This window comes from Papio anubis, chromosome X (genome assembly GCF_008728515.1).
Source record: "Papio anubis isolate 15944 chromosome X, Panubis1.0, whole genome shotgun sequence".
NCBI lineage: Eukaryota > Metazoa > Chordata > Mammalia > Primates > Cercopithecidae > Papio > Papio anubis.
Window position 1 is genome coordinate 91678209 of NC_044996.1, and position 17696 is coordinate 91695904.

The 17696-nt window shown below is 50.1% G+C and overlaps 1 protein-coding gene and 1 non-coding gene across 5 annotated transcripts; both read left to right on the forward strand.

Moving 5' to 3' along the window:
• Positions 1-1263: 1263 nt before the first annotated feature.
• On the forward strand, positions 1264-9687 carry MAGED2 (MAGE family member D2). 4 transcript variants are annotated; one of them, XM_003917766.2, is made up of 13 exons: positions 1264-1462; positions 2957-3030; positions 3371-3862; positions 4490-4798; positions 4919-4982; positions 5243-5322; positions 5821-5915; positions 6604-6683; positions 6777-6819; positions 7147-7209; positions 8327-8441; positions 8920-9362; positions 9553-9687. In XM_003917766.2, the coding sequence occupies exons 2-12, from the start codon at positions 2986-2988 to the stop codon at positions 9352-9354; spliced, it is 1821 nt and encodes a 606-aa protein (XP_003917815.1). In that variant the 5' UTR covers positions 1264-1462; positions 2957-2985; the 3' UTR covers positions 9355-9362; positions 9553-9687. The 4 variants fall into 4 exon arrangements, with proteins under 4 accessions (XP_003917815.1, XP_017809580.1, XP_003917816.1 ...); XM_017954091.2 differs by having other exon boundaries at positions 1356-1467; XM_003917767.2 differs by lacking the exon at positions 1264-1462 and adding an exon at positions 1985-2088.
• Positions 8036-8163, forward strand: LOC116272269. The gene has a single exon (XR_004180986.1). It is a non-coding gene; the product is annotated as a small nucleolar RNA SNORA11 (small nucleolar RNA).
• Positions 9688-17696: the final 8009 nt, after the last annotated feature.

A 17696-nucleotide genomic window follows, 5' to 3' on the forward strand; every position in this document is an offset into this window, starting at 1 on the left:
GTGTGTCTATCTTGAATTATCCATAGAACATAGGGATTCATGATATGTTATTTACACAGTAAAAGGTGACCACATAAAGCAGGAGACTTGTGTCCATTTGAATTACATTTATATGTGGAAAGGCATTGAATATTATTTCCACAACTAACCGTTGTGCTGAATTTTATTATGGTTTCTAATCACTTTTTAGTTGATGCTCTTGGGTTTTCCAGGTCTGCATTTATATATCCAGTAATTAATGATGATTTATCTACTTCCTATTATTTTACATCTTATTTTGTTCTCTTGAATAGATCCAATTGCTTATGTGAATTTATTATGTGATAGAGGTGCCATTTCAAAGCAGAGAGGGAAAAGATGGATTAGTTTGCACATGATGTAGGGGTAAGAGACTATGATTTTGGAGAGTAATCAAGCTGAATCCGTATAGAAAATAAATTTTGAAATGATCAAACATCTAAATGTAAATAATAAAGCCACAAAAGTGCTTCAAGAAAAAAAAAAACAGGGATTGTTATAGGAACATGAAAAGCATCTTTAAGCAAGCAGCAGGATCCAGTTGTGATGAAGGAAAAATGGATATATTTGACTACATAATAATTAAACATTTTTGTTTGGCAAAAATTATCATAAATAACATGAAAAATATTTGTAATATGTGACACGTACACGAGAGACATTGTTGGTGGGAACGTTATTCCATGTACTTTTTAGGAGTAAGTTGACAAATTTTGTATCTTTTGTTATCAAAATGGAAGACTTTTTTGTAGCATTTGAGCTAGCAAAAAATACCCTAAATAAAAAAAATGGGCCGCAAACAATCTAAATGTACATGTGTACTGGACTGGTTCAATAAATTATGGGACATCTATACAAGAAAAGATCATGCAACTGTTTAGAAAAATGTGCACTAACGGAAAGATTTTTTATATATAACTGGAAAAAAACAGGTCGCAGAACAGAAGGTATGTATAGTGTACCATTTGTCGGAGAGAGAACCTGAATAATTAGTATACGAATAGAAAAAAAATCTGGATAGCAAAATGTTAATAGTGGTTATTTCTGGAAGATAAGAGTGGCCTTTCATTGGTATGTTATATATTACTGCATTGTTTTAATTTTTACAACAACAACAACAACAAAACAACAACATATTACCTTTGTAATAAGAAAAAATGAAGATATAAAAATAAATTCAATGAATGACTTTCTTTCGGGGGCGGTTTGGGTTGGAAGAGTTTCAGACTGAGCCTGGTACAGTGGCATAAACATGGGCTTTGGCGTCAGACAGCCCTGAGCAGGGCCCCATTGCCCCACCCCCGAGGAAGGCGAGGGGGGGTGGCAGGGGGCTGCGGAAAGGGGCTGGGCTGGGTTGGGCTGTCTGCAGCTCTAGTCCAGGAGGCTGAGACTTCGAGAGGGACTTAGAGAAGGCAGACGCATCCCGAACTCGCTGGAGGACAAGGTGAGGTGCGTTGAGACTGGGGTTTTATGGAGGTCATACAGTGGTTCCAGACCCCTCGAACCCATAGCCAGGCAGATGAGCAATTCTTACTGCACCACTGCAGCTGAAGCAGAGGTGACCTGGAGTGGTGTGTAGGCAATGAGGACGACTGAGAAAGTGGTAGGCTGTATAGACTGGGAGCAGAGACGAGCGGAGGAGGAGGGGAGAAAAACGGGGAACCAGGAATGTTGGGAGGGGGACGAGGAATACAAGGAGGGAGGGGAACACTAAGGGGGAGTGATCCAGAGAAGAGAATGGGGATGCAGAGAGGGGTTAAGGAATACTGAGGGGCAGGGTGTGCAATCGTAACACGGAGGAGGATGTAAGGAATGGGAAGAGGGAATTCTGGAGTAAATAGAAAATGTGAGGTGGGAATAGGGAGTAAGGAGCCAGGCTAAGGGAATACGGAGGGGGGCATAAGGAATGAGGAGCAGGGAGCGGGGGAGGGGCAGACAGGCTGGGACGGAGGCCCCCTAGGGAGGCGGAAAGGGGCGGGACCACTTCCGGCCTAGAGAAGGGAGGGCAGTGTCTGAGTTTCGGAGGGGCTTGGAGTGAGTGGACGTTCTCGGGAATTGTAGGAGGACGAGGTGAGCAGCCGGGCGGGCTTTTGGATGAGAGCCCCGCTAGGGGTCGGCCGCACCCTCTGGGATCTGGAGAAAACCTGTCATGAGGATCGGATCGTACCGGATCCATCCGGCTGGGAAGGGAGGGGACTGGACCCGGTTTGACCGGGCCCAAGATGGAATCACTAGCTCAATATTTATTTGAGGAGGGGGTGTAATAGGGAAGGGGCGGAACCAAGATGCGCCTGTTTGGAGGGGGGCGTGTTAGGAAGAAGGGCGGGGCCAAGAGACACTGGACTCGGTAGGGCGTGAGTAGGGGAGGGGCCGGGCCCACCAGACACTGCGACAATTTTGGAGGAAGGCTTCTTGGGCAGGGGGCGGGACCGAATGGTACTGCGGACCTGGAGAGGGGCGTGTGTCGGGGCAGAGTGCCAGACTGAGACCACGATCATTGCGCATGCGCACTATGTGTCGCTGAAAGGGGCGTGTTGAGAAGGGCCAGCACTGAGACGAGCCAGCTGCTGAATGCGCATGTGCACGGTGGACATCAAAGAAAGGGCTCGTGCTGGGAAAGCGGGCGGGGCTGAGAACGGCCCTGCAGCCGACGCGCATGCGCTCTATCGACCTGCGGCTGGGTGGGGGGTGCACTGGGAAAAGGGGCGGGGTCCTCAGAGCTGCCGCGCTGGCACATCTTCCTGGAGAAGGGGAGGGTGCGGCTGCAGAGAATTGAGACTTAGAAGCTTTGGATTCCTGTATCTGAGAACGGAGTCGTTGTGGGTGGTGGAGGGGGTTGGAATTGGGGACCTACGGAAGGTAAGGATCAGCCTCCAGGCACAACAGGGGAGAGGACGTTCAGTGGGCTTCAACTTGACCCAGGCCTTCTCCTCTTCAGGCTCAGCTCTTGCCAGGCCAAATTGAGACATGTCTGACACAAGCGAGAGTGGTGCGGGTCTAACTAGCTTCCAGGTAAGGCCTCTTTCTGTCCTCTCCCCAGCTGCTTTTCCTCTCCAGCCCTTGTTGCTGCCCCAAGTCCCTTGGCTCTTCCCCTCCCATCCTTGTCCTTCTCCACCTACTTTCCTGCCTGGGTGTCCCCCTGCCCAGTGGAGGGAGGGAGAGAAGGTGGGCGGGCCCCTCTTCTGCCTTCAGTTCTTGCTCAGAGGAAAGGGAGGCCTTGTTCGGCTGAGGTGGTCAGAGCACACCGCAGGTACGAGTACAGGTCAGAGAAGTGTGGCCTTGGAATTTTGGAACCATTTGCTTAGTTGGGGGTGGGGAGAAGGTCTGTGAACTTCCCTGCTTCCTCTTGCAGGCTGAAGCTTCAGAAAAGGACAGTAGCTCGATGATGCAGACTCTATTGACAGTGACCCAGAATGTGGAGGTCCCAGAGACACCGAAGGCCTCAAAGGCACCGGAGGTCTCAGAGGATGTGAAGGTCTCAAAAACCTCTGGGGTCTCAAAGGCCACAGAGGTCTCAAAGACCCCAGAGGCTCAGGAGGCACCTGCCACCCAGGCCTCATCTACTACTCAGCTGACTGATACCCAGGTTCTGGCAGCTGAAAACAAGAGTCTAGCAGCTGACACCAAGAAACAGAATGCTGACCCGCAGGCTGTGACAATGCCTGCCACCGAGACCAAAAAGGTCAGCTGTGTGGCTGATACGAAGGTCAATACTAAGGCCCAGGAGACTGAGGCTGCTGCCTCTCAGGCCCCAGCAGATGAACCTGAGCCTGAGAGTGCAGCTGCCCAGTCTCAGGAGAATCAGGATACTCGGCCCAAGGTCAAAGCCAAGAAAGCCCGAAAGGTAAGACCTCTGCAGTCACCACCCTTCGTTTTCTACTCCTCTCCTCTCAGTTGGTTCATTTGTTCTACAAACATTTAGAAAGATCCCTGTGCTCATCAGGGCTGTGGGGGGCACTGAAAGTAATGTGATGTAATTCTTGTCTTCAGAGAGCTTGCAGACTGATGGGGAGATGAGACAGGAATACACATAGCTGCAATCTGAATATAATGCAGTTTATATTTACATAGTAGCTGCCCTGTGTTAGGCCTTGAGCTAAGCACATTTATGCAGGTTATCTCATTAAATCCTGAAAGTAATTCTCATAGCCCCAATTTTATAGAGAAGGAAGCTGAGTTCCAGAGAGGTGAAGCAGTTTTTCTAGGGATGGTTCAAGCAGAGCCAGTAGTGGGCACAGAAAGAGAAGAAGACTCAGCCTCCGCCCACCCTTGGTTTGCTCCTGGCCTGCTAGGCAGATGAAACACTTGCTTGGAAGTCAGTGAGAAACAAACCCAGGGTTCAGCATAGCCAACATCTATTAAGTCAGGCTGTTACTACAGGGATGGGATTGGCGGGTGCTTCCTGGAAGAGATAGGGAGAGGAAAAGGACCACCTGTTTCATCTGGTGATGTTGAGCTTCTGTTGATGCAGGTGAAGCATCTGGATGGGGAAGAGGATGGCAGCAGTGATCAGAGTCAGGCTTCTGGAACCACAGGTGGCCGAAGGGTCTCAAAGGCCCTAATGGCCTCAATGGCCCGCAGGGCTTCAAGGGGTCCCATAGCTTTTTGGGCCCGCAGGGCATCAAGGACTCGGTTGGCTGCTTGGGCCCGGAGAGCCTTGCTCTCCCTGAGATCACCTAAAGCCCGTAGGGGCAAGGCTCGCCGTAGAGCTGCCAAGCTCCAGTCATCCCAAGAGCCTGAAGCACCACCACCTCGGGATGTGGCCCTTTTGCAAGGGAGGGTAAGAACTCTGTCCTTTTTACTCTGCCTTTTCTACTGCCTTGGCTGCCCTTTTCTTTGCCATCGTCTCAAGTTTTCAGCAAACTTGTTTTGGTCTTTCCATCTTTTTCTACTCTGCCAGGCAAATGATTTGGTGAAGTACCTTTTGGCTAAAGACCAGACGAAGATTCCCATCAAGCGCTCAGGTAAAGTCCTACCAATCCTCCCTCTACCCTGAGCTCTGCCCTCCATTGCCCTTGCATCATTGTGCTGGGGATATCTGCTGCTCTTATGCTTGTATCTCTGTCCTCCCAAAGTTCTAATTTGGCAGTGCTAGCATCTCTGTTGATAAGCGCAGAACCTGGTTATGCCACCCTTGGTGTGGTTGGCAAAGAGTCTATAGCTTGGGCATCAGGGCCACCTGGCATCTCTTCAGTCAGGTGCTTACACCACTTTCCCCTTGCAGACATGCTGAAGGACATCATCAAAGAATACACTGATGTGTACCCTGAAATCATTGAACGAGCAGGCTATTCCTTGGAGAAGGTGAAGGGACAGCCCTGGGGGATGGGCACAGTGGGGAAGCCTTGAATTGAACAAAAATGTGCAAGTTCCTTCTCAGGGGAACCAGAGAGACCTGCTAATCTAGCTCCATCACTATGCTGAGGGGCAGACAGTGGCCTAGGGAGGGGTGTAGATGAGCGATGGGTCACACAGCAAGTCAATGGTAAAAGTACAGTTAGGACCCAAGACACCCAACTTAGTCCTGGCTTCTGTCCACAGCTCATGCCATGTATTTCAGATTTCACCTCTCCCTTTCATTCCCCATTCTCTGTCTCCCTAGATTCCCACTCATCGCAAAGATGATGATGACAATAGTACATTTGCTGCATGTTTACTGGGTGCCAGGCACTTAGCTATGTACTTTGTGTGCATTATCTCACTGATTTCTCACACATGCAAAACTCCTCGGTACATAGGGAGCTGCAGCATGCCCCAGAAGCTGAATTTTGTCATCTCACAAGCTGTTCTTCCCATCCACAGGTATTTGGGATTCAATTGAAGGAAATTGATAAGAATGACCACTTGTACATTCTTCTCAGCACCTTAGAGCCCACTGATGCGGGCATACTGGGAACGTAAGCTGGGAAAGGGCTGAGGTGTGGGGGGCTTCTGCTTTGGCCATGTGCTGCTACCCCTTCTTTGTCCTACTTCCCCCATCCTCTTAGAGAGTCAGGAAAGGCAGGGACTCAAAAGCCCCGTCCCAGTTTCCATGCATAGTTGGAGCCCTGCTCACAGGAGTGATGCCTGATTATGATTGACTGAAGGGTGTAGGAGCCTGGGGTGGGACATTCCTGCTGTCAGCTTTGCTGTTTCTGTAGAAGCTTCCCAGGAAAGCAGGCCTGTCATTGCTTGCCTCTTCCTACTGGGTGCCTGGCCTGGCCTTGGCAGAGTGGTTCTCAAGGAGGGCTTCCTGGTGTGGGTGGATCAGGATGCATGAAGCGCAGGAGTGTCAGTGGGGCTGAAGGTTCTGGGAGAGAAAGAAGGGATTCACATGGACTGAGTGCTTGTGTTGTACCAGGTTGACAGCCATTCTTCCGTCTTCTTGGAAACCCAGGGAAGGGAGAATATGATTTTTCTATTTTACTGAATAGTAAACTGAGGCTTGCAAGTCTAAGTGCCTTGCCCAGGGTGGCATAGAGCTGGAAGCAGAGACTGGGCAGAATTCTGTATCTGAGGCATCTGGGAGAGGTTAGCCTAGTGAGCTGGCTGGTGTGTCTGTGGTGGCTGCTGGACGTAAACCTCTCTGTCCTGTTATTTCTCTAGGACTAAGGACTCACCCAAGCTGGGTCTGCTCATGGTGCTTCTTAGCATCATCTTCATGAATGGAAATCGGTCCAGTGAGGGTGAGTGGCTGGGCATGCAGCTGAATGGGTGGCCATGGTCTGGATTCCATGTGTTCAATTTCTGTCCCTGTCTCCTCTTGCCTCCCCTCGCAGCTGTCATCTGGGAGGTGCTGCGCAAGTTGGGGCTGCGCCCTGGGTATGATTGGGCTCTCTCAGCGCTTGCTGTCCGTGTTGTCCTTTGGCAAGAGAGGATGGTCCTAGGATTGCATCAGTCTGGTGGTCTGGTGGAGTGGGTGGGGTGCTGGACTGGGTAGAGGGCCCAGGGTTCTGACCTGGGTGGATGATGGGCAAATGGTCCTGAACTCTCTGCTCCCTCTGTCAGTGTCTCTTGGGCTTCTATGGAGCTTCCCTCTTGTGCTGGAAACCTCTTTTCTATCTTGGAAATGCCTCTGCCCACATCTGGGAAGTGTCACAACCTTGAGTGAATGTATTTGTTTATTTATTTTTCTTTTTCTTCTCTCAGGATACATCATTCACTCTTTGGGGACGTGAAGAAACTCATCACTGATGAGTTTGTGAAGCAGAAGTAAGTATCTGTCTGGTGTTCATGTGTTCCATGCATTTGGCCTATTTCAGAACTGAGTGATAAAGCCATGGTGCCTGCATGCATGTGTCTATGTGTGTATGTATTTGCATATTTGTGTGTATGCAGGTGGTGGATTATTCCTTGGGTGGTGATGGGAAACAGAAGCAGCACATGTTTCCTGATCTGTTACATATACCTCAACATTTGTCTTGAGACCAGTTCTGCAAGGGAGGGATTATCATTACCATCACTGTATGTATGCAGAAACTGAGGCTTAGAGAGACGAAGTCATTTGGTCAGGGATACACAGGTAGCAAGTAGAAGAGTTGTGTTTAGAACTTAGCTCCAAAGCCTTAGTTCTTTTTACTCTGCTAACTAGAGCTTCATAGAAATTAATTTCCATAAAGAAATGACATAGAATGGTAGCTTCAGGCAACCAGGTACCATGCTGGGGAGTTGACTTGTACATCTCATTTCATTTTCATAATTACCCTGCAGCTATCATCCCTTCCCCGTTTTACAGTTGGGAGACCTGGGGCTCCGAGAGAGGAGATCTGAGCATGGCCCACAACTGGTATGGGCCTGGAGTCCAGTCCTCTTGAATTTCTGGCCAAGGCTCACCTATCCTTGGTCCTTGGAGGACATGTGAGCACTCACACAGCCACACGCATGTGCACACAGAAACATACACACACACACAAAGGGTCAGGAATTCAACGTTTGTGAAGCATGCTGCTATTGGCGATTCTTCCTCTGTAGTCTTTCCGGTCATTTTCTGTGGTGGCCTTTCCGGGCTTGGCCAGTCTGAGGTCAAGACACTTGCAGTGGGGTGTGCTCAGAGCAGGGGGCCCAAAGAATGGCTCCTCTGTTTACAACACACCCAACAGGAGTCTGGGGTCATTGTGATGAGGGCCTCAAACTTGTGGCTTCCCTATGAACAAATGTCCCCCCACACCTTTGTGTGGCTTCTGGTCAAGACCAGTGGGACAGGGCTCAATATTGGAAGAAAGACTGCAGTAATTAGTGGATAATGTTGCCATCTGGAGCCTGTCCAGTCTATGCATGGGTAGGCCATGAATGGTCTTAGAAATAAAGGCTTTGAACCTCTCTTTCCAAGGTACCTGGACTATGCCAGAGTCCCCAATAGCAATCCCCCTGAATATGAGTTCTTCTGGGGCCTGCGCTCTTACTATGAGACCAGCAAGATGAAAGTCCTCAAGTTTGCCTGCAAGGTAATTGGAGAGCTGCCTGAGCTCGGCAAGTCAAGAGCATGGGGTGCCCCTGGCTGGGGCAGGCTGTGTGCAGAGCAGTCTGAAGTTCAAATCTGAATGTTTTGGTGCTTCTGTTAATTGTCAAAACACTGTAACAGGTACTTTATCTGAATCATTTAAGCCTTAAAACCTGATATGTCATTGCCCTGTTACAGATGAGATGAGAAAACTGAGGCCCAGAGAGGTTGGTAGGTGACATGTCCAAAGTCATGGAGCTAGTAAATGTCAGAGCAGGGATGGAATATTAGGTGCATAATTACTGGTAATACTGTATTATTACTCTTACCTTTTTACACTAAGCATGTAGCATAGCGCCTAGCATAAAGAGTAGATGCTTAATCCTCTTATGCTCCTTCTGATGGTTATTTACATAGTAATACTGTATTATTACTATGGCTTAATCCCTCTGTGGTCCTTCTGATGGTTATTTTTGTTTCAGGTACAAAAGAAGGATCCCAAGGAATGGGCAGCTCAGTACCGAGAGGCGATGGAAGCGGATTTGAAGGCTGCAGCTGAGGCTGCAGCTGAAGCCAAGGCGAGGGCTGAGATTAGAGCTCGAATGGGCATTGGGCTTGGCTCGGAGAATGCTGCCGGGCCCTGCAACTGGGATGAAGCTGATATTGGACCCTGGGCCAAAGCCCGGATCCAGGCGGGAGCAGAAGCTAAAGCCAAAGCCCAAGAGAGTGGCAGTGCCAGCTCCGGTGCCAGTACCAGTACCAATAACAGTGCCAGTGCCAGTGCCAGCACCAGTGGTGGCTTCAGTGCTGGTGCCAGCCTGACCGCCACTCTCACATTTGGGCTCTTCGCTGGCCTTGGTGGAGCTGGTGCCAGCACCAGTGGCAGCTCTGGTGCCTGTGGTTTCTCCTACAAGTGAGATTTCAGGTATCTGCCTTGGTTTCAGTGGGGACATCTGGGGCTTATGGGGCTGGGATGAGGAGCTGGATGATTCTAGGAAGGCGCAAGCTGGAGAATGATGTGGAGAGTGTGCCAAGACACTGCTTTTGGCATTTTATTCGTTCGTGTTTGCTGGATGTCAATTGACCCTTTTATTTTCTCTTACTTGTGTTTTCAGATATTGTTAATCCTGCCAGTCTTTCTCTTCAAGCCAGGGTGCATCCTCAGAAACCTACTCAACACAGCACTCTAGGCAGCCACTATCAATCAATTGAAGTTGACACTCTGCATTAAATCTATTTGCCATTTCTGAGTTTATCGCTTTTTTTGGTGGGCCGTCACATTTTGGTATCACATTTAAAAATGAATGAGTTGGGAAAGTTTCCACCTCAGTCTGTGTTTAGTTTGAGGTGATATTGTTGGATTCCCAGGAGTGAGATTAACACACCTTTCTGGGATAGATTGGGCCTCACGTCTAGCCTTCAGGGTGGTGGGATTTTAGTGGGGTGGAGTTAAAGAGATTGTAGTTACAGAGGACACACTTTGAAGGAGAGGCTTGAGGTCGGCAAGTCTGGTGCAGAAAGCATAGGTAGAGGAGACTGGACATCAAATATAGAATCTCTTTTTGAGAAATTTGAATGAGGAGAGAGAGAGGTACAGAGCTAAATGGAGATACAGGAACAAGGGAACATTTTCTTGGGGAAGGAGAGAGACTTGAGTAGGGAGGAGCCAATGGAGAGGAAGAAGTTGAAGGTTGACTTCTGCAGCCCAGTCCTGGAGGAGGTGAGAGGAGTTGGGTTGTGGGAAGGCCTGGGAGAAGGGACTACTCAGATAGGACTCAGGGAGGGGGACTGTGAGAGGATGTTGAGCAGTAGGGAGGCCCCAATAGAGGATGGAGCCCATGATTTTTGGGGAAACATAGCAAGGTGCTCAGTAATCTTGGTATGGGAACCATGAAGATGAGTGTTGGTTTATTCCAAGGTTTGGGTTCTGCTGTTTGGATCTGGAATAAGAACACTGGACCAGGGCAGTGACTGTATGAGTCTGTTCCTTCACCACTGTGTCCATGGTACCTGACATGTAGTAGTTGGACACAGAGTGGGGGAAGAAATGGACCATGAGATCCAGGCAGGCTTGGGGAGGAGAGATGAGGAGAGTGTGTGATAGATTGGGGGACAGTACAGGAGTCTGTGGATATCTCTGTGAGTGATGTGCATCTGACAGTGCAGAAGTCTCAGTGAAGTCCTCATTAGGAGTGCCTGCTATATGTCTGGCAGCATTCCAGGTATCTGGAAAGGGGTATTGAGAGAATAAGAAGTGTGATCTGGGGGACTAGTCAGACAATGGGATGATTGTATTTAGGAAGTCACAGCACAGAGAGCTCTGGGTGATGGTGAGGTTCAAGGGATGGGTAGTCGAAGGGTAGAGATGCTTCCTGCAGATGCGAAGTCAGTGGTCTGGGAGGCTAGGGTATTGGTTGGGTTATCCATGTGGACAGTGAAATCACCCAGATGGTGGCAGGAGGTGGGAGAGAGGGGAGCATTATGAGCCAGGTGCCAAAGTGCCCACATGTTGTTGAAGGTGGTGTCCTCTCAGCTACGCTGCTCACTAAGGGACAGGGCCCTCAGGCTATTACAGATCCACCTCCCTGTTTTTGAGGGGTACTGCCCTGGACCACCTTTCTCCCCACGAAGCCCTCACCATCTCCAATCCCCACATTACTGGGCTCCTAATCACTGGGACAATCTTGTGGACAATGAGGCCTCTGTAATGGCCACCTCTCCCCTCCTGTAGAATCTGTAAGCAATCTATTGCTTAGGGAACAGAATTTTAAAAAGAGAAACAGCCCCATCTGCAGCAAGACAGCTCCTTGCCTGTGGCTGTGAATTGAGACCTGCTGAAGTAATCTTCACTAGAAATAGAGGCTCTTCCATTGAAGACTAGGATATGGTCTCCTCAGGGCCTGGGTACTACCCGGGACAGGTAGACAAAGTCACAGGCAGCTTTGGCCTCCTAGGAAGGACTCTCAGTGGGTACTGTGTCTAGGGCCCTCTCAGATTCTCTGGTGATGTCCATCTGAAAATGGAAGGGATGGGGGATGATGGGGTGGTGAGGAACTCATGGACTGTGATGCTAATGAGTTCCAAGTGTTTGATAGAGTAAGTGTGAATCATAGTCAGGAAGAACTCTGTTCTTTCCTCTTGCCTTCCCTCCACAGGACACCGGGCTTGCAGAGCACCCACCTCTTCTTCCCTTCCCACAAAGCCTAGAATTTGACAGGAGAAGGGGTTGGCTCTTCTTCACTCCTCACTCCCTGTTCCTCAAGTGTCAGGACTGAAGGCAGGTGGGGCAGGGAAGGAGAGAGCAGGTCTGGCCCCAGGCAAGTAGGGGAGTGTTTGGAGCAGGGAGAGGGAGTGGCGGGGGAAATGAGGACAGACCGTTGTTCATGTTTTTGCCATCTTCATCAGCCTGGAGGCCATTACTGTGACGAATAAACTCCCACAATTTTCAGTTTTTTCTTCAGTATATTATTAAGTAAATTCCAAATTATTCTAGATTGTATCATGTATCTTCCCCTTGGCTAGTGGTGGACAGAGCCCCCTCAGCATCTTCTCCACCTATTTTTTTTTTTTATTATCACCCTCTAAGAAGCCTTTTTAGACATTTTTATCCTAATTGTCCTTCCCCATGTAGTTTTATTTACACAGATATACTGTAGATATCTATTTAATAACTATGTATATTTGTGCTTTATACGTAAAAAATAAACCTTACTCTTTTTATTCAGTACAGGGTTAATAATGAATAAAATATTTAAGTAAAAAGTTAAATGTGAAGGTAAATCGATGTTGAACTGGTGCATAACATCCATCCCTTCTACTATGATAATTTTGTTCATTGGCTCATTGAACAAGTACTGGGTGTCTGGAGAAGAGGCTGACAGATTTCCACGGGCTGCGTAATCATGCTCCTTTTGGTGAGCACTCACGTGGGACACAAATATCCCCACACAACCCATCCTGAGAGATCTGTCCACTTGCTCCTCATATATATGCAGGCAAAGCAATTAGAACTGTGCCTTGCACATAATGAGTATTTTATAATACTCATTATGTGTATTATAATACACATAATAAAGTATTTTATTACATGGTCATTATTGCTATCAATTCTCCAATCTTGTTCCTTCCCAGTCTCTGACTATCTGGCAGAAGCAATCTGTATTGATCAGTGCCCCTGGCCAGGTTGCTTTCTGGACAGAGATCAACCACATGCACAGCTGTTGAGTTTTGACTCCGAAGAGGATTTCCTTTTTTTTACTTCCTGTCAGGGTCGCACCTGAGTGGGGCTGTTGCACCACAGCTCAGCCTCCAGCTAGTTCCTGCTTACCATGCGTGTCATTCGCAAACCATGCTCCTGGGCTTTTTTCCTTCTTTGGGAAGCTGCCTGTTGGGAACTCCACACAAGGCCCTCGGTGTGAGCGGAGGGAGGGCAAGCCATGCGGCAGGAGAAGGTGTTATGGGGAGGGTGAGCCTCCCGTAACTCACTTGTGCCTGCAGGGCCTGCTCCGGTCTGATCTCCTGTGACCACTGCCCTTTGGTGACAAGCATTGTCATTGCCTGCCCGACTTTATGATTTGGTGGATAAGATGGCACAGGCCCAGGGTGGGCAGCTCAGGTTGCATGGTCACTTGGGGTCCCGTGGTTAAGTGCTCACACTCTACCAGGAGCCAGTAGTTCGACCTTGTTGTATTAATCATCAGGTGCCAAGTGCCGCTTCTCAAAAAGTGAGCGGTTATTTGATGAAGAGAGCATGGCTTTTGCTCCAAAATGCTAGAAGCTTGTGCTTCGATTCTCTGGATGGGGCTTGTCACAGGCTCCACACAGCATTCCGGTCTGTCAGATACTCAACGCATTCAGACATTTATTTGTTCCTTCAACTGTCATGTATAGTGACTGCAGGGTTCCACGTAGTGAGCACCCTGTGCTGGGTGCTGGCGTGTTCCTGTTCTCAAGACACGGCCAGTCCAGTGAGGGAAACACTGGCAGCACCGAGGGGAACCATAAAGGGCTGTGGGAGGCCAGAGGAACTGGTGATTCACTCCTCTGTGGTTAGGTGTGTTGTTAACCGCTGATGGCATGTGTTAGGAACATCTGCACAGGTGCATAGGTCCAGGCACACATTTCTGTATGCGGATATAGGCGTTTCATACATACATTTTATTATGGACATGAGTCAGCAGTCAGCGTGCTCTGGTGGAAGGAGCCCTTGACTGGGAGGTAGGAGCCGTAGGGTAAACTCCCCCAGCTCCCTTACATGGTCCCTTGTGCCCTCAGACATGGCCCTGCCCCTCTCTGGCCTCATATCCAAAGAGCATTGGCTCACCCGGCCTGCTCTCTGGGGGCCACACTTCAGATAGTGGGTGGGGAGCACCCAGTCCGAGGCCTGGTACACAGTGGGTGCTGCACAAGTGAGAGCTACCTCGACGGGGAGGTGCTTTGTAAACTGGGCCTGGTGCTCTGTGATGAATGTGAAGGTGGCACTGCCTGTGTGCATGCACACACACACAGGTTTGTGTGCAGGTAGGCATGCCCTGTGGAGACGGCCACGTGTCCAGCTGGGCTCCGAGCTGTGTGGGCAAGTCTGGGATGGCTCCAACTAAGATGGCCCTGGCTGCAGGGGCTGCCATGGACCAGGGTCATGCCTCTAGCGGCCTCTGACTCTGCTCTGGGGAGTGGGCCATGGGGGAGTCACAGGTCAGAGTCTACCTAAAGGGCAGCTGTCAGTCTAGAGATAACAGAAAGGGAGCCACAAGGAGGCAGCCATGGGGCAGCACCTTGCTTGGGGCACCCCCACCTCTCCAGTGGGGGAGCAGAGGGCAGGCGGGTAGGCCTGGCTGTCAGTCCTGGCTCTGTCTCATCCTGGCCACCTGCCCTGGGGCTGCTCTCTGTTTCCTCATCCATAAACCGGTGGCAGGAATGCCCACCCCACAGACCTGTGGGGAAGATGAAATGAGCCACACATGCGGAAGCAAATGGCACCATGACTGTGCATAGGTGTCCAATAAATGACAATTGTGACAACAACTGTCTTTCCTGCACTCATTTTCCCACCCTCAACCAGTCTTGCCAGCAGGAACAATACCTATGCTAAGAAGCCCAGGTGCAGGGGTAAATGCTGTGGAAATGGATTCCTTTATTCAGCCAGCACCCAGAACACACAGGTCACTGTCCTGGGCTGGGAAAAAGAGACTCGGGCCAGGAAAGCCACACATGGGCCAAAAGTGGAAGAGCTAGAGCCCAGGGCATGGCAACCTGCCTGGGAGGGAGGAGAGGATGAGGAGGGCTTCCTGGACCACACCATGGAGGCAGTGCTGGGCCTTGGAAGGGAGTGGGAAGGGCAAGAAGCACACAGTCAGTGTGACACCTGTGTTGGGGTGAGGAGGGGAGAAGAGTGATTCAAGGGTGGGTATCTCAGGGCAGCTGTCTGTGTGACCAGTGATGGTCACCCGCTGACAGAGGGGACAGAGGAGGGCCGTGTAGGTAGGGGAGGTGCACCAGCAAAGGCACAGAGTCGTGAGAAAGATGAGGGGACCAGTCAGGCAGAGTCAAGGGGGTCACTGTCATAAAGCAGCTGGCTTTGGGCAGGGCTTGGGTGCCGCGGCCAAGCTCTTAGACCTGCAGAGCAGGTGGCATTGGGAGTCATTTGGTGGCTGGGGCAAGACTGAGTGGCTGATGGGTGGAAGAGCAAGAGTGACAGAATCTGCTTCTATCCCATCCCTGGGTCCCCCACCTCAAGACCCAGGCAGTGGCCACCCCTACACCCCCAACCCACCTGGGACAGCCCAGCCAACCCATCTGTGTGTGTGGCCCTCCCTACCTGCTGGCTGCAAGCTGAGAGGCAAGAGTCTCCTCCAATGCGGCCTCTGAGGTTGAGTTTGCTCTCACCATGCTGGTATAGGTAGATGGAGTGGGGCGTGATGGGATGTTCATGAGGTAGTAGACTGTGTGGCTCGGGATGTGATCCTGCCCTTGGTTACCACGTAGCATGTGCCCACATTGAAGATCTTGAAGTGGGACAGGTGGTTGGGCCAGACCCAAGCAGGAGCAAGGGCAGCTCGGGGCTAATGGTGGGGGGCTTTCTTTGTTACTCCCCACTTGCTCCTCTAAATCCACTCCCCATATATGCCTGTCCCGCTCTGTGCTTCAGGAGACTGACCCTTGCTGATTGCATCATCTGGGCTCCTTGTCCTGCAAGTGAGAGACAATGGCACCCAATGGGCAGAGGTCAGAGCAAGATCTTTCAGGTATTTATCCCTATGCCTCCCTATCTGCTGGGTTGTGCTTTAGCTGTCATGAGGCTCCCCTAACTCGTGCCATCAGCTCCCATGGGCAGCTCCTCTTCCTTGGCTGTGACTCTTGCCACTTTCTTTTAACTGCCATTGCAGCTTGACCCTTCAGGGCTTGAGGTGGTAATGGCTTTTGGCAGATACAGTTCCTCAGTCTCTGCCCATCCCTTGTGGGTCCTCTAATGCCACCCACCTCTGTAAATTATGTCCTCATGAGTTTACCATCAGTTTGCCCATGGAGTTTGCCATGCGTTTTGGGACAGCAATCTGCCTGACACAGAGAGTGAATGTGAGTGTAAAAAGGAATGAATAAATGTGAGTGAAGGAAAGAGTGGGTGAAAGTAATGCCAGTAAATGCATGAATGAATGAGAAAACAAGTGTGAATCAGGAATTTTTGTGTGAAACTTTCCTTGTTTATTCTGCTGAAGTTGTAGAAGCCACACTGGCCAAATCGTGCTTTTCCCTGGATCCCCACTGAGAATGGCAGGACAGTGAGTGCACAGCAAGTGCAGGCTCTTTGGAGGACACCGTCTCACATCCTGGAGGGAAGAGAAGCTTCTTGCCTCACAGACTTGCTTCAAATTTCACCCAGAGGTTTTGGAAGGCCAGACTGGCTACATCAGAATCACGACATGGGCTGCTAGAAATGCAGACTTCTGGAGCCCAACCTTCAGGATCTGGTTCAGTAGCATGGGGATGGAGCCCAGGAAGCTGTGTCTTTAACCAGTCTCAGGCAACCTTGATGTCAAGACAGGTTGGAGAACCACGGAGCTGGCCTGCTCACCTCATCTGAGACGAGAGGACAGATACAGAGAAATCCCTGGTTCATGTGGCCGCCCCTCCAAAGCTGCTTAGCATAGGAGGTCCTGCCTGATTCGACCCTGCTGAACCAGAGAAGCACTGGTGAACAGTGGATGTAGCAGACACAGACAGACACACAGACTGGATCCAAATCCCAGTGTTGACACTCCCTTGATGTGGAACCATCAAAGCCAGTCACTCCATTGCTTGACTTCACTTTTCCCATCTGTAAAATGGACGAGATGCCATCTACAGCTCAGGACCATGGTGAGACTTTGAGAGAATTCCTCCCTCCCAATTACGTGGTGAAGAGAAGATTGCATGATCATTGTACCCGTTAGGACTAGGTGGCACTCACTGAGATGCAGGTATGGCTCCAAACGCTTTACATGAATGGCCTCATTTATTTTCCAACAGCACTGCCTATGAAGTAGGAGCTGTGGTCATGCATGTGCTGTAGATGAGGAGCCAGAGGCCTAGAGAGAATGAGTCACTTGTCCAGGGACACACAGCAGCAGCGGGGAGCTAGGCCCACAGGCCATTTGAGTTCCTGCAGCCAGCACTCTTCAGCCCTAAGCTATAAATGGCAGGTCCCTCCCCCATTCTCCTTAAAGGTTAAAACAGAGGGTAGAACCAATCCTGTGGGGGAGAAAACAGAACAAAGAGCTCTGAGAGGAAGGAAGCCAAGGGAATGTATGTGAGCAGGCGCCTCAGAGAGTATGGGGCTCAGTGTGCCCCTGAGCTTCCTGACAGCTGTAGCAGGAAGGAGGGGGGGCAGAATTCCCAAGTTTCCATTTTCTGGAAAAAAAAAAAGGAGGCACAGAGACATTTCTAAATGGACATTTGTCTTGGATTCCAGAGGACTTGCTCTTGTGGCCAGCTCAGCAAACATCCGGGACTAGAGATTCATCTATTATTTCCTTGAGACTCTAAAGGCTTGTTCACGTGATGCCCAAAGTCAGAAGGAAGAGAAGGGGAAGAAGAAATATTAAATCAGATTGAGGACAACCTTGCTGGGCTGCTGTTTCCCACAGCAGTGGGGGGATGGGAGGGGCCTAGACCTTGTCTGTGTGTGTCTGTCTGTCTCCTGGACACACACTCAATGCACTGCCTCTCTGGGAGGAGATGTGGGCTGCTGGTGTACCTCCGGACATGCCACGCCTCCAAAGAC